The following is a 15,120-nucleotide window of genomic DNA, read 5'->3' on the forward strand; positions in this document are numbered from 1 at the left end:
TTCAACTTTTCAAACTCAGCTGTCAAATTCGAAGTTTAGGTGACGAATGAAATTGTACCCTGGGTACTCTAAATTACATTCATTTGAAACAGTGAATGAGATGAGCTGATTGAAGTAAACCGAGAAAACTTTAAAACAAACTAAGAAAAATATAACCCGATTCTGTAAATGATACGAACAAATAAAAATAGCAAAATATTCACTTCTAACTTTATCTCAAAAAAAATATCAGAAAAAGGAGACAACGATGAGCGGTGCAGTTCATTGCTTAATCGAACTATAGAAAGGAGAGTGTTTTAAAAAGTGCAGACGTAGCCTTTTCTTATTAGTATGACTAGCTGGGGTCGGTGCTGGTGAGGAGTAGAAGGGCTGGGGGTGTTGTCAGGGCGTTGAGAAGGGGTTGGTATGTAGGGATAAAAAGAATTGGGTCGGTTTGAGGTATGGGATGACAGGTACCTGGGTAGATGGGGGACAGGAAGGTTCAAATGTTTTTGGTGGAGGCAACTGGTTGGGTTCGGGCGGGTAATTATATGGGGTCGGTTATGTTAGTGGGGTGTCTCTAGCTGGAACAAGGAAAAAGGACTGTTACGGTGCTGCTAAACTTTTAAATGAGTAACATTTGACCTTCAACAGCGGTTGTCAATTTTGTATATTAGATGCTCAGCTACTGTTAAGGTCATTATTCTGCAACAGAAGTCAGCATTTTATGAAAGAATTCTTTATTCGAAGACGTTCAGAAGTCATGAACAAAATTGCTTGAACTAACCGAAGCTTAGACGGTAGATTAACTCAATAACTCAGAGGGGTTCAAACAGATTTTTTTTTGGGAATGGGAGGGGGTAAGTGGCAGATAGGTAGGTATGGTTTCGGGGTTTGCTAGTGAGTTGCTGGATGTTGCCGAGGAGTAATTTTGCTAATGGGTTAACCAGATGGGAGTAGTTAGTTAGGAGAGTAGTTTTTGAAGTTTTAAAAGGGACGAGGAAGTGTCCTATTTGCGGTCCTATTTTCAAGCAATTAGAAAACATTGTACTGTTCAAATCAAATATTTAAAAACAGTGGTCACGATTCGAAGAGAGAAATAAATGTCCAAAAGAACGAAATCCAAGTTGAGTTCGCAAAAAGTTTGTTTTAGTTACGAAGAACCTGCAGAATACCAATAAACCTATTCGAGTCGTAAGATAAATGTATAATACCAATAACATCCGCGGGGATCTTTTCTGTTTGAACCACCCAGCTTAGTGGGCGCATATTATTTGCACCCCCAGACGCACGTGCCATATTTAACATAATGATTTACGATGTAATTGCACGTGATCTGTAACTGGGGGCGCTTAACGTACTGGGGGCACAAACGGAAAAGATCCAACATCGGTAATACAATATACTGAATTGTAATAGGAGAGGGCCTATATAATAGCCTTTGAGAGGATGACGGCGGCTATTAATCAAAACAGTCTCAATATATTGAACTTTGAATAAAGGCGAATAAAATTGTCCTATGAGCTTTTATAATGAGTTGAGGGGGATTTTTTTCTAAGGTTTTTCCTCGCGTCAAATTTTCATGCTGAATTAGTTCAATTAGTTTTTAATAATAATAATGAATTTTTCCAAATACATATCCAGTAATTCACTTAATGATTACACAAGCAATTTACAATCAAGAAGTTATATGCATTTGGGGAGGACATCAAATAGGTCAATGGACCTGTCAGAGTGATGTCTCCTCTGGACAAATTTGAGCTTTATAATTTTTGTTCTATCATCGACAACCTCACAATAAAAATGGCTTTTTCCCAAGAACATCAAGTTAGTCAGTGTTTATAATCAAGGAAAGTATATTTAGAAAAGACCATGAGAAAACAAACAACTACCAAAAAACATTTGCAACCTATAGTGTCAACTTATAAAAAATTTTCGCTCAATGTTATTACTGCTCTTTGTTAAAATTCAAGCGCAACGTTAAAATTTAAGTGCAAAGCACTAAAAATGTCCAACTTAAAATGCTAAACAATCATCTTGCGATCAAAAGTCGGCTAGTTGGATGTGTCTGTCATCCTACAATTATATAATAAGTTTATTTTGTAGTCTGCCGTTTCTAGTTAAAGCCGTTATAAATTAGAGTTATCTGGTTACTGAACTGTGAGTTTGAATTCAAACAGCGGCTACTCAATTTTGAGCAATTATTTTAAAATATGACACTCAACCGTCCTGAAATTTTTTGCGCAACGTTTTGGTCGTTTGCGAAATCATACATTTTTGCAAATTACGCGTGAAAATTGAGCTTTTTATGAAAAAAGTCATCAAGCGCTGAGAGGGGTTAGAACTAAAATGCGTAAAAATTCTCAAAATAATAAGATGTAATACACAGAAAGTCTGAACTCTTCAAAAACATTGTTTTGAATTCTATTGTTACCTTTGCACTCTTTGAAAATTTGTTTACTGGTTCCTGTTAACTATGTCTCTGAAGCCTGTTTTATGCATTTCAAGAAATTTGGTCCGAATACATTTACAGAAAAAAGTGTTCACAGTGTAAAATGTGGTAACATGACAAAAGTACAACAAAAAGCTGTAAAAATTTTCTGGGAGTGATGAGAGAAAACAAGCACTGTTTAACTCCGACAAAAACGTCTCATTGACTTCCTGGTACTCTCAGCTAATTTCTAGCAAACTTTCAAACTTTCAAAACTTCAGAACGCTTATAGAGAAGCTGTAGTTTTGGAAGTGTCCGTTAGTAAACTTGCACATCCATCGGCATCGTCGGTTTCGCGTCGCCAAAGCGACCAAGAACTTTAGTTTTCTTTGTTAGTATCGTCTTTTGTGTTTACTGTTTGACCATTGAAAGCTTTGCTTTTGCTTATTACTGAATTTTGCCGCGACTCAAAGCCAGCGATAAGATTTTCACGAAACATACATAGGTTAAACTGGGCTTGAAAATAATAGTGAACTTTTAATTTCGTTCATTTTTTTTCAACTAGGTTCTTTTCTCAATTATGCGCCCAAAATAGGTCCAGATGGGTTGAACAAATTAACCACCGTGTTTATTTATTTTGATTACAGAAACTAGACAGTGTGATATGGATAATTTTCCCATGGAGGTAAATTTATTTTATGTGGAACACAAAGTTGTTCATGTTTTTTGTTTCTTTAATGTCCAATTTTTGTCTTTTTTAATCTAAAATATTCCGTTAAGTTTTGTACACTACCATTATTAGCAGTTTTTCTGGGTTAATGTTTGCAGGGTACAGCATGAATTCGGACCAATTGAATTTTTTTAAACTTCTGGACTGAGTTGAACTCGCTTCTGTCTAGATCTAATAATATTTGGTTGTTGTGTAAACGTTCAAGATTAATATAATTTATTATGAAATTTTTAGTGTGATTCAACATTACATATTCTGCATTACAAAATCAATCATTAGCTAAAATAGACAAAATCAGTTTATAATGAATGAATCAAGCAAAGTTTTTGAAATAGTTTGTGGTAGACTAAATACTTCTATTCTGCTCCCCCCCCCCCCTCAACACTGGTACTTTTCATGCCCGATACTTACAATTATGTGTATGCATATTGCACGTTACATGAACGAAATAGCACATACGTCCGGGGCGGGGGGTAGTAGATAAGCCCCCTAAATTGGGGGGGGGGGGGCTGAAAAAGAGTAGAGCCGCTTTAATTTGATTTAATTCCCCAAATCTCAAACTCGCTAATTACAAATTTCTCAAATTGCAAAATAGATAGAGGATCTATTCCCCCCCCCCCCCAGTATCTTTTACGCCCCCCGTTACAAATTATATGTTGTTATATAGCACGTTACTATGTATAAAATAGCACGTGCGCCTGGAGGCGTAAAAATGTAAGCCCACTGAGCTGGGGAGGGGGGGGGGGGGGGGGGGGGCAAATCCTAGATAGGTATACAGTTAGATGTGCTTATTCATATATAATGGACTTTGACTATGTACTGGATCGTGTAATAATTGTCAATATAAGCCCCAAGTCCAGAAGTCGTCAATTTTAAACGCAAGAAGAGCTTCGTCAGTATCTTCAATTTTAGTAAGATTGAAACGACAAAAGCTCGAACATTTTTCAGGTCTTTTCAAGTGGAGGTCTAAACCTTGTTAGTCCAGTAAAATATTTCCACGATGAATTCCTTAACTTAACACAGGTATCGGCTAGAAGACACGCGGGTATACTTTCAAACTTTTCCGGGAAAATTTATCACACAACATATGTGTGTGTATGGTAAACAGCGCTCTTTACTTGAGCACGGCAAGCTTCCGTGTGAACTTGGACATTAAGTTGTTCTCCAATTTCACGAACGAGGTTTGTTTCCAGTCGTATCAAAAAACTGCCGTCGCCTTGTTTGAAATTTTCCAACTGAGAGACCGTTTTGCCGCTACTCGTTTCGTGTGATCCATCGGTTCGCAAGACCTTGATTTTGACCTCGAAGAAACCAAGATTTGGATCCACATAAAACGTCACACTGTAGGATTTTGGTGTCTAAACAAGCAAGCTAAATTTCCATTTCTACATACATACAAAGATACATACAAAGACACAATCTAGACGTTTTTGCTTTTTGAGTGGTCTATAAAACAAGAAATCTATTTCAGATCACGAATGCGGGCTAAAGTTGGGTCCTCAACCTGGGTACTGATTCATCAATAATTGCCTTATTTCAGTTATAGTACAATATATCTCTAAATCTATACCACTCAAATTGTTTAGAGGTCGTAAACATTGAGTATAATAACGAGATTTATGAGGCAATTTGTTCAAAATTGGAATTGGAATTATATTACTTTTATTATATAGCCTAATTATTGTGATAAACTTATTCAATATTTTAGCTTACTGTCGACGAATCGGAAACATTTTTGAACTGTCCTAGAAAAAGGATTTCAGAGTTCTGGTTAACGTGAAGTGCGTTCATAAGGAATTCCAACTAAGCAATGTGGTTCATGGACGGTTCTTTTTGAATGATGGTGCTCGGAACTGGTTGAGATCACTCCCGCCAGACCTTTCCCATGAATCTTGACTCAAAAAAATTTACGTGTGCAGTTTTAAATGCACGTTTGGTCAGAAATAAAACTGAGCAATTTGAAGATGAAATACTTATCAACGAATACGATATTTTCTTTATTAATGAATCTTGGATCTCTTCGAACATAGATGGAAATTGGATAAAAAAACAACTTTACTCCAGTTTAAACTGTTCAGCTCATTTCAATCTTCCGAGAAGGTATGCAAAAAGTGGTGGACTCATTGCCATTTATAAGAGACACTTAAATTTCAAGCTCGCTTCACATGGTTGCACTCAGTTTTTAGAATACGCATGGTTTCAGTTGAAAACCAACGAAATTGTTAGTATTTGTTTGCTATGCCGTCCGCCAATTGCTCACTATATTGATTTCTTGAAATTTTATTATGACGAAGTGTTGCCATATTCACTGGAAGGAAATGTAATTATTATGGGTGATTTTAATCTTCCCCATAGCACCAGATTGACTAATTTCTTGGGAGAATCATGTCTTATCCAGATTGTTTTAGAACCGACTCATTAGAGTGGAAATATTCTTGACTTGACAGCGAGAAGGTCTCAGTATTGTTAGTAAAAGAACTGAATTTCTCGGATCAATAGTTAATCAAATTTGGTATGACATCGGAGATAACACCCCAACAATCCTCTCGGTGTGTTCAGAAAATTTGGAGAAAGGTGGAATGGAAAGAGTTCAGCAATGCTTTGGAGTTATTGTTAGCTCTCAATCAGCACATCACAAACCCACATGATCTTGCAGAATTGCTCGTTGACACTTTTATTGAAGCTGTGAAACATAATGTACCCGCTGAAAAGCGCCACACAAAAACTATGATTTGTCCCTTTTGATGACACAGAGCTCGAAGCATTGAATCAGATGCAACGCCGAACTGAGTGTTTCTACCAAAACAAACCAACAAGTGAGAAAAAAATTGGCGTACCAGCAAGCTATTTTAAAGCATAAAGATTTTTTTAAACGGAAGAATTTGATGTAGTTTGACAGAAATGTTAATAAAAACATCAACCTGCGGGTTAAATTTGCAAACTTCAATCGGCTACTTGGCCACTGAGCACAAGGATCCAAGGAACTGGGGATCAGTTAAAATGACCTTTGACCGATTTCAGAAGTTCATCAGAGACAAGATACTTGATATCCGAGAATTAATTCCTACTTCTTCTGATAATGGCCTAAATAGTTTGTTTTCAGTAGATAAATCTTATCACATTGCAATTTCTCTTGATTAGTTCAATTTAGTCGAATTGAAAAACGTAAGATAAGCTCTTACTGGTACATCAAATAATTTTGACGTGCTAGACCCAGTTCAAACAAGTGTGGCAAGCAGACTTTTGTCTCCTGGTTTAATCATTTTCTGAATCTAGCTAATAGCGGCTTTGTACAAGGCACGTTTCCCGATTTTTTTCAAAACTGCAGTCATAAAACCGAATCTGAAAAACTGAACTTTGACAAGGAATTACCTAGCAGCTACAGGCCTATTGCAAATACATTCTTCTCAAAAATATTAGAACGATCAGCGGCTGATCAACTTTGGGAGTATTTTGAAGATTACAAATTTTAGATGTGCAACAGTCAACATATAGAGCTGGCCACTCTACAGAAACTTGCTTAAGAAACTTGCTACATTAAAAAATTCAATGACATCCTGCTCCAACTTAACTAAAAAAAACAACTGATTTTGGGCTTGGATCTCTCGGCAGCTTTCGATACAATGGATCATGACATTTTTGCTTGTTGTTAGAAAATTGTTTCAAGATCAGAGGTAAATGCAAAAATTGGATCATGTCTGATATCACTAACAGAAAGTACAAATTGGAAGCAGCCTCTCTGGTGAAGAAATTGTTGACTTTGGCGTACCACAAGGTTCGATCCTTGGACTTCTCTGCTTTTTACTATGTATGTAACCCCCATTGGTGATTTAATGAAGCGAATTCAGTTAAGATATCAGGTTTGTGCAAATGATACACTAATTGCTTCGCGTTTGAGGTAGCAAACTTTGGATCATGATATAAAGGCTCCAGACACAAAATTGAGGAATTTGTTCCAGGCTTTCAGGCAGATGAAATTAAGAGTAAATCCTGATAAGACTGAAATAACGTTGATCTCATCGAAAAAGAAAAAAATTGATATTAGCTAAGCTTTAATTAGCAGTGGAAAATTTCACATTGAAGGCCAGTATTCAATCACTGGGTTTAACGATCGACCAATACTTTTCTTTGACAAGGCACACAGTGACAGCTGCGTGCTACCAGAAGCTTCGCAAACTGTACAGGATCAGATATTGTTTTACGATTAAAAGGAGAAAACTAGAGGTCCAAAACCTAATAATATCTCGCCTTGATTACTGCAACTCAGTCTTATCTGGAGTTCTCAAAACAGAATGCAGCGTGCTGGATTGTTTTTTCACTGAAAAAGTCTGAATCATGCAAAGATTTCATGTATCATCTACATTGGTTTCCCATCGACAAACGGATTGATTTTAAATTACTGATTTTTGTCCATAAAATTATTCATAAGTGTCATGTTACGGATTATTTGAATCAACTTTTGGAAATTCAACCTGATCAGTACAGGAAAATATCAGTAAAGCTTTCGAGGCTGTCACAGTTCAGTAAGAACTTTTATATGGTGATAGAGCTTTTTGCATTTGCGGTCCGAAATTATGGAACAAACTACCCAAAACACTAAGAGAAATAGGCAACCATAAATTTTTCAGGAAGAAACTCAACACACTTTTCTTTTCTTAGTGTTAGGGACAGACTGTTAAGAAAATAGCATGGATTGCGAAGCTAGAAGAAAGTCCAGAATTAATACTATCAAATGAAACCTCAGTTTCAGGATCTGTCTAGATTCTGACAAATCGAAGCCGTATCGGCGAGTTTTTTTGATAATGAACAGCAATTTCAAAAGTGTACCTGCTTTTTAGGATCATCTCTTGAGCTTTGTGCTTTTCTTCAAAATAGTGTTACAATTTCATATCCAGGTGGAAATATATCTACTATGTGCTCGGAAAGCGTCTTTACAGAAATTTTTGACACAAATGAAAGCCAAGTTATTGTCATGGCAGGAACGAATTATCTATTTGACAAGAAAATTAAACGATTGATGACCCCGTAGAGACATCGGATGAAAGCGGAAACATATGCTAGAGTGAACTATTGTTACAGAGATGTTGCTCGAGAACTGAATGTCCCCTTTGTATCATTGAAGAAATTGAAGGCTGTGAAGCACCTAAGCAAGGGTGAAATCCATCCGAATCCGCGAGATGTTCGAAAACTTGCCTCTGATTTCAGACGTGCTGTAAAGCATACTGAACTCTGTTACGCAGCGAAACCATTTCAGTAAGAGCACTGTTGTTGTTGAAGATTTTAATCCTTTTAACAACGTTTTAAGTCAATTATTCAAGATGTATGCGGTTCGGCCGATGGGACGATATTCCAGGTCTTGTTGAGTCAAAATTAGTATTTGGAATTGCCTGGGTAAGGCAAAAGATGAACATTCCTTGATGCCCCACCATTGTGTACAGAAAGGGTGGATGAATAAAGACCAGCACTACTACTACTACTACTACTACTACTACTACTACTACTACTACTACTACGACTACTACTACTACTACTACTACTACTACTACTACTACTACTACTACCACTACTACTACTACTACTACTACTACTACTACTACTACTACTACTACTACTACTACTACTACTACTACTACTACTACTACTACTACTACTACTACTACTATTACTACTACTACTACTACTACTACTACTACTACTACTTCTACTACTACTACTACTACTACTACTACTACTACTACTACTACTACTACTACTACTACTGCTACTACTACTACTACTACTACTACTACTACTACTACTACTACTACTACTACTACTACTACTACTACTACTACTACTACTACTACTACTACTACTAACTACTACTACATTATTCCAGTTAAATAATTCCGATTCAATTTTGCACAAATTGATTTATAAATCTCGTTATTATACTCAATGTTTACGAACTCTAAACAATTTGAGTGGAAATCAACAACAACAAATAAATTGACTATCAAGAAGAAATAAGTTGACTCTAAAGTACTTACACCGAAATATTGATCAATATTTCTGTGTAAGTACATTTGAGTCGACCTATTTCTTCTTGATAGTTGATTTATTTGATGAATTCCACTTTAGAAAAAAATAGTTGTATCAATATTGGTCATGTAATGGCGTATAATAACATTTAAGTTTGTTTCCCCACTTACGACGCGGCCGAATTAGTTAAAGTAAGCCTCGAACGCAAACTAGCTAATTAAATAAAACCAAAAGACCATTACACTGCAGATTTAACGTTTTTTTTTTCTCAAATTGTATACAATTTTTTCCCCAATTTTTTCCCGTTAATGCTATTAGGGTGATGACAGGATCAAGGTGTAACCAACCAGGTACAAACGTGGGGGTTTTGACACGGTATGTTCGAGTTTGGTTTGTTAGGTACGTATCAAGATTTGGTCGGTACCGGTGAGGGCATGGTGATCCCAAATTTTGTTGGATCTAAAAATCAAATCACACTTTGCTTTTTCCACAAAAACTAGTGATAAAACTATTTTAGATTGTCCAAAACATTCATTTTTCTTGCAATGGATTCAGTTGAAGCTTGCTTAATGAAAACTCAGCCTCAACGACAATCTCATGGAAGAGATGTTCATGCATATTCAAATTTAAAAAAACTTTTGCAGCAGACTCGCAACCTACTTCTCAACAGTTTGTTAGTATCGTGTATATAATAGCTTTTGCAACCTAGAGCCACAAAACGCTACCATGTAGAAATTAATATTTTTCTCTTCATACACAAACAAATTACAATATACACATTACTCTAATTCTCTTCAAATATTTTTAAAACTATCATTTCTTTTGTCATTTAGTGCCAACTACTAATATTTAGTTAAGCTGGTAATTATCCATTATCAGTCTGATAAATTCATTTCTAATCCACTGACTTCATTGGACGTATCCCAAATAATAGTGTAACTAGTGAGATCGTGTAAAAAGCATGTAAAGCCAAATTGCTGAATAAATTGAACAAAAAAACCCACTTTAACCTAATTAAAAGAGTTTTATTGAAAATGCCTATTTTGGTTATGAAAGTTTCAATCAATTCTCAGTACCATCATAAGTAAGATTTAATTATTCATTATTACATTCAACATAACGATCACCCAACACAAGCCAAACCACCTCTAATACTACATTGCATTGTACCATGTATATTAACTGTTTCTTCTTTGTAATACCTATGTGTCACACCAGTGTATTTTATTTCCCATAACCAAGTTAAACCAGGAAGAGACTATGAATAACAAAAATCTATTTCATAACATTTTATACAGTGATCTCGAAAATTTTTCAAATACATACGTTTGTAAAGGAATATCAGTCTTAAGATATACCAAAAAATTTCTGCCATTGTTGAACACCCTGTATCAGTCCATCATTTCTTTGCTCGTTCATAAATTTATCTCTAGTATCTGCCCATTCAGTTATAAATAGTGCTTTTCTTCTTTCTAATTCGTTTTTTTTTTCAGCATTACACATTTCTTCTTTCAATGCTTTGGTGATTTTATCTAAACTAAGAAGGTGAAAGAAACAAAACATATCTTATGCTTTATTATAGCCCAGAACAAAACTAATATCGTTCTTAGCGGTTTTAGCCGGTAACTTTAATCGAATGGCCTCCGTGAATTTTGCTATAAAGATTATTATCATATTTAGATGCATCATAAGCATATAATGGCGCAAGGCTATTCTCTGCTTAAAGGTTAAAATTTTTGTCTGCGAAAACCCTAAACACACCATTTAAAAGATTTTGATCTTTAACACAGTCATCATCTAATTCCTCTTCACAAAAATAACAAGTAGTAAAAAATGGAGTTAAAGCCTCTTCTTTAAGTGTCTTTTTTGATTTAAATACATATGTAAACTTCTAAATTTCTATTTTAAAATGATTTCTATTTACAAACCAATCAAAAGAATCAGCAATAGTATGATATTCTAATCTACATTCCGATACACCCCACAAACAACAATGATATGTTTAGAATCTTCTATTATACAGGACAAAATTTAAAACATGGATAACACCTAGGATACTATACTAGGATACATTATTTCTTAGGAAAAATGATACATTTGGACATAGCTGAAAATATTACATTCTTTAGAATCATTATCATTAATTATTAATACTAGAATAATAGTTCTATCTTTATTCAGATTAAACACATTAAATAGTAGCACATCCTTGTTCAGTTCCTGTATCGTCTTTACATGATTATAATAATAACGACACTTACGCGGAGATATAAGCTCATTATTATACTCTGGTTCATTTTAAATATTTATTCTTTCAGGCTTATGCTTTGTAGAAGGTAGATTAGCAATTTTGTTTTACATTAAAAAATTATCATTATCATTAAGTATAATTAGTACATATCTTCATTTAAATGGAACTTCTACATGACAATCACCCGGAGGTTATACCTCCTATACGAACAAAGATCTTTTAGGAAAACTTTGCATACTCCAACCAGGCTGATTCTTCTCTTGTTCTTGCATCGCAGTTTGTAGTTCACTATTCAATACATCTAGGTCATATCGAGTGTTATACAACCTTGACTCCGATCTATTGTGAGTTCATTTTCTTCTCATGTGTCATCAGTAGGTTTTGTATATCGTACTACATCAAAGGTGTTATATTTAATATGAAGATGTATGTTATGTAGGCTTCTCATGCTTCCAAGATTGCTTCTTATTTCCATATATTTTTTTTACTCTTACTATTCTTTGATTGTGTCTCTTAATATGATTTATTCTTTATTCATCATTTTTTCAATTACTTGTTTTTTATGTTTATCAATTTCTTCGTGTTTTACAGATTTACGATGTTTTTGTTTGTTCTTAAATCTTGTTTTATATATCTTATGATGCCCACTTGTAGAAGTAGTTGACTTTTTAACAAGTTCACCAGCATTTAATTGTTTTCTTTTTTTTTCAAAAAAATGAGCCTCTACACTTTATGGACATAGTGATGATTCAGATGTTATGCAATCATAACGATGATCAATTTTTTTAGTTTCTGCTCTATAGCAGAATTAATTCTCTCATTTTTATTATCTGAACTTTATTTTTTCTTACTTTTTAAAAAATTATGATGCTAGCACTTTTAGTTAAAATTAAGTCATTGCAATACTCCGAAGTGGATTGGTTTGTGTATGCATTAAAATGATCCAAAACAGTATTTCTAGTGTAGATTGGGTAAAATATATAACTATATTTTCTACTATAGATTTAAAAGCTTAAGATGTAGGTTACGTATTATTTATTGTGTTTTTTAGATAAAGATTTGGACAAACACAGTTCACGAATATGGATTTTGTTCAACCAAGACCATTTCAAAAAATTTGCTGAGAGATTTAAAATTACAATTTGATCTCCAAAATTGATTTGAATACAGCCGCTTACAGTTTTTGTGTTATTTTTGGTTATATTATATTAGACATATGATCCATATTCAGATCTAAGGAAAACATTTAAAGGCTATAAAACTAATATGTTAGAGCCATCTGAAATAGATAAACCATTTTTCATTATACTGGTAAATCTGATTCGGTTAAAACGTGGTTCATAAGAAATTTCTGTAATCTATGTGATTAATTTATGTTTTTTTTGGTAAATAGGTGAATGGGAGGGATATAAAGTATTCACTAGTAATTAATTACATCTTTCAAAAAAATGCGAATTTTAGTTAATAGTCCCAGTATACTTGATGTTACGGTTGTTCATATTAGATTACCAGCAATAGATGCACTATGCTATGAAGACATCATAAAATAAAGATATTATACTCAGGTCATACAAAAACAGATCTAAATACCAAAACAGGTTATAATACACCAATAGTTTTTATATTGACATGAACCGTTAGCATATTTTTATTCATAGAGCACAAGAAAAGCTTAAAATAATTTCTTATTTATCTAGAGTTGAGATTTACGGTCTTGGTATAATAAAGTCTGGTACGGTAGATAACTTTTATATATAGGATAAAGATAAGAATGTTGTTTACAACTCAAGATCAGAGAGTGTCATTTTGACAGATATATAGATAAAAGAAAGTTTAGCAATTACGAAGTTAAAATTCTGAATTCATATTTCAAAGATGAATTGAAAGAACCAATAAATATCAAACGAAAAGAGATAATGTTTTATTTTAATGTATATTTAGAAAAAAGTGGCATAGATAATACATAATTACACATAGAGAAAATCATAAAGCATATTATGCGATTTGAGATATAGTTACTCTAATAAAAACAGCAATTGGCGTCTATTAAAATTCATATGCAAATAAGAGCTCAACAAATGCACAAAGCAATAACCGATCTAATATAAAGTCTAGATTTAAAAAATATTGATAATTTTAGTATTAAAGTGGATAATGGTAAAACATCAAGATTTGGTTATGGACTTGCAGAGTTTGTTGATAATGACCACGAGTTGAATTTTGCTTTGGCAGAGCTATTGGAAATAGAAAATTTGTCGGAACAAATAGATAAAGTTAGAGAATGTAATATGATATTTTTGATGAAAACAATTGTTCTTACGAATAGGTTTTATATAATCATTGCAGTAATAATCAAACCAAATTTATATTAAAATGTTTTGATCGCTTTTGTTATTTATATAGCAAGTTTAATTTTGAAGATAAAGGCATAGATAAACAAAGGAAAATTACGAAATAGGCACCTAGCTATATAGGTATAATTTATAGAATATGATTTTACTTTAAATGATGACTTTAAGTTTTTTTAACCCATTGTTTAAGAAATCACAAAAAAAATCTCATCTAGATGTGATAAGTTGCATGCCTCTACATTTAATAATCATCATAATAAAGATATGGCGTTGCACAAATGTATTATGATTTGATTTAAAGTAAAAATACAATAATAGATTAAAATCAAAGATTAAGAATTAAAGACATTGAATATGAATGAATTGGTTACTGATATTTTCAATAAAACAAAAGTTGAGGGTTTTCTTAAGATAAAAAACTCATGTTAAATTGAATAAAACATGGTCACATTGTAAACTTGAAAATTTTTTAAATAAAACAAGTAGTTTTTGTAAAGATTGTAGAAAACAGCTTCTTTTCCTGGTTGTACTTTTTTAAAGTAGATCATATCTTGAAAACATAGAAACAAGAATCATTCATTGAACATTTATAAATGTTGTTAAGTAAAATAGTTTAACAAGATAGTTTAATAAGGTAGTTTACAATTAACAAAATAGTTTACCATTATTTAGTGTAATAACATTTATGTTTGAAACTTTATGGTAATAGGCATATTTAAGCATTAAACATTCGGTTATAGAGATCATAGATAATTTTCATTAATCCAGATTATAGAAAATTATATGGATTATAAGAGCGTTTTGTGAATTATCAGCATTACTATGGATAAAACTTGACATAATTGTCTGATACTCCACATAATCCTCTTATAAAACACATTATCATCTTCTTATAACAACATCATCCTCTTATAAGCCATATAATTCTCCATAATCAGGATCATTGAAGATATCTATAACTTCTATAATCTAATGATTAAAGCTTAAATGTGCTTATGAGCATAAGGTATCATGCATATATGCAATTATTTTAAACTTTATCTAAAATTATAATTAAATACAATAACATAAATTTATGCAGACCACTTATCTTTTTAATGATGATTACTGAATGTAGAAGCATGACACCTATCACAGGTATAAAAAATTGTTGAAATCGATCATTAGGTACGAACTTTGTAATTTCCCTTTGTTTATCTATGCATTTGTCTTAAAATTGAGACTTGCGATATAAATAAGGCATGTAATTAAAACATTTTACTATTAATTTTGTTTAATGTCAATTTAAAGAAACAATTGTTGTTTAAAACATATTCGTTAAAACAATTGTTTTAATCATTGCTGTAACAAGAGACAA

General features: G+C 33.1%; 2 protein-coding genes across 3 annotated transcripts in view; one reads left to right on the top strand and one right to left on the bottom strand.

Moving 5' to 3' along the window:
- Positions 1-15,120, top strand: part of LOC142350947 (calcium-binding protein 39-like) — a 613,053-nt gene that overhangs the window by 302,683 nt on the left and 295,250 nt on the right. The window lies entirely within an intron of this gene.
- Positions 3,918-15,120, bottom strand: part of LOC142350604 (uncharacterized) — a 59,239-nt gene continuing 48,036 nt past the window's right edge. For both annotated transcript variants that reach the window (XM_075402494.1, XM_075402495.1), the window contains one exon: positions 3,918-4,498. In XM_075402494.1, coding sequence (XP_075258609.1) covers positions 4,217-4,498 — 282 coding nt within the window. In that variant the 3' untranslated portion in view covers positions 3,918-4,216. The remainder of the gene's footprint in view (positions 4,499-15,120) is intronic.

Source organism: Convolutriloba macropyga, chromosome 12 (assembly GCF_964194025.1).
Source record: "Convolutriloba macropyga chromosome 12, txConMacr16.3, whole genome shotgun sequence".
Lineage (NCBI taxonomy): Eukaryota > Metazoa > Xenacoelomorpha > Acoela > Convolutidae > Convolutriloba > Convolutriloba macropyga.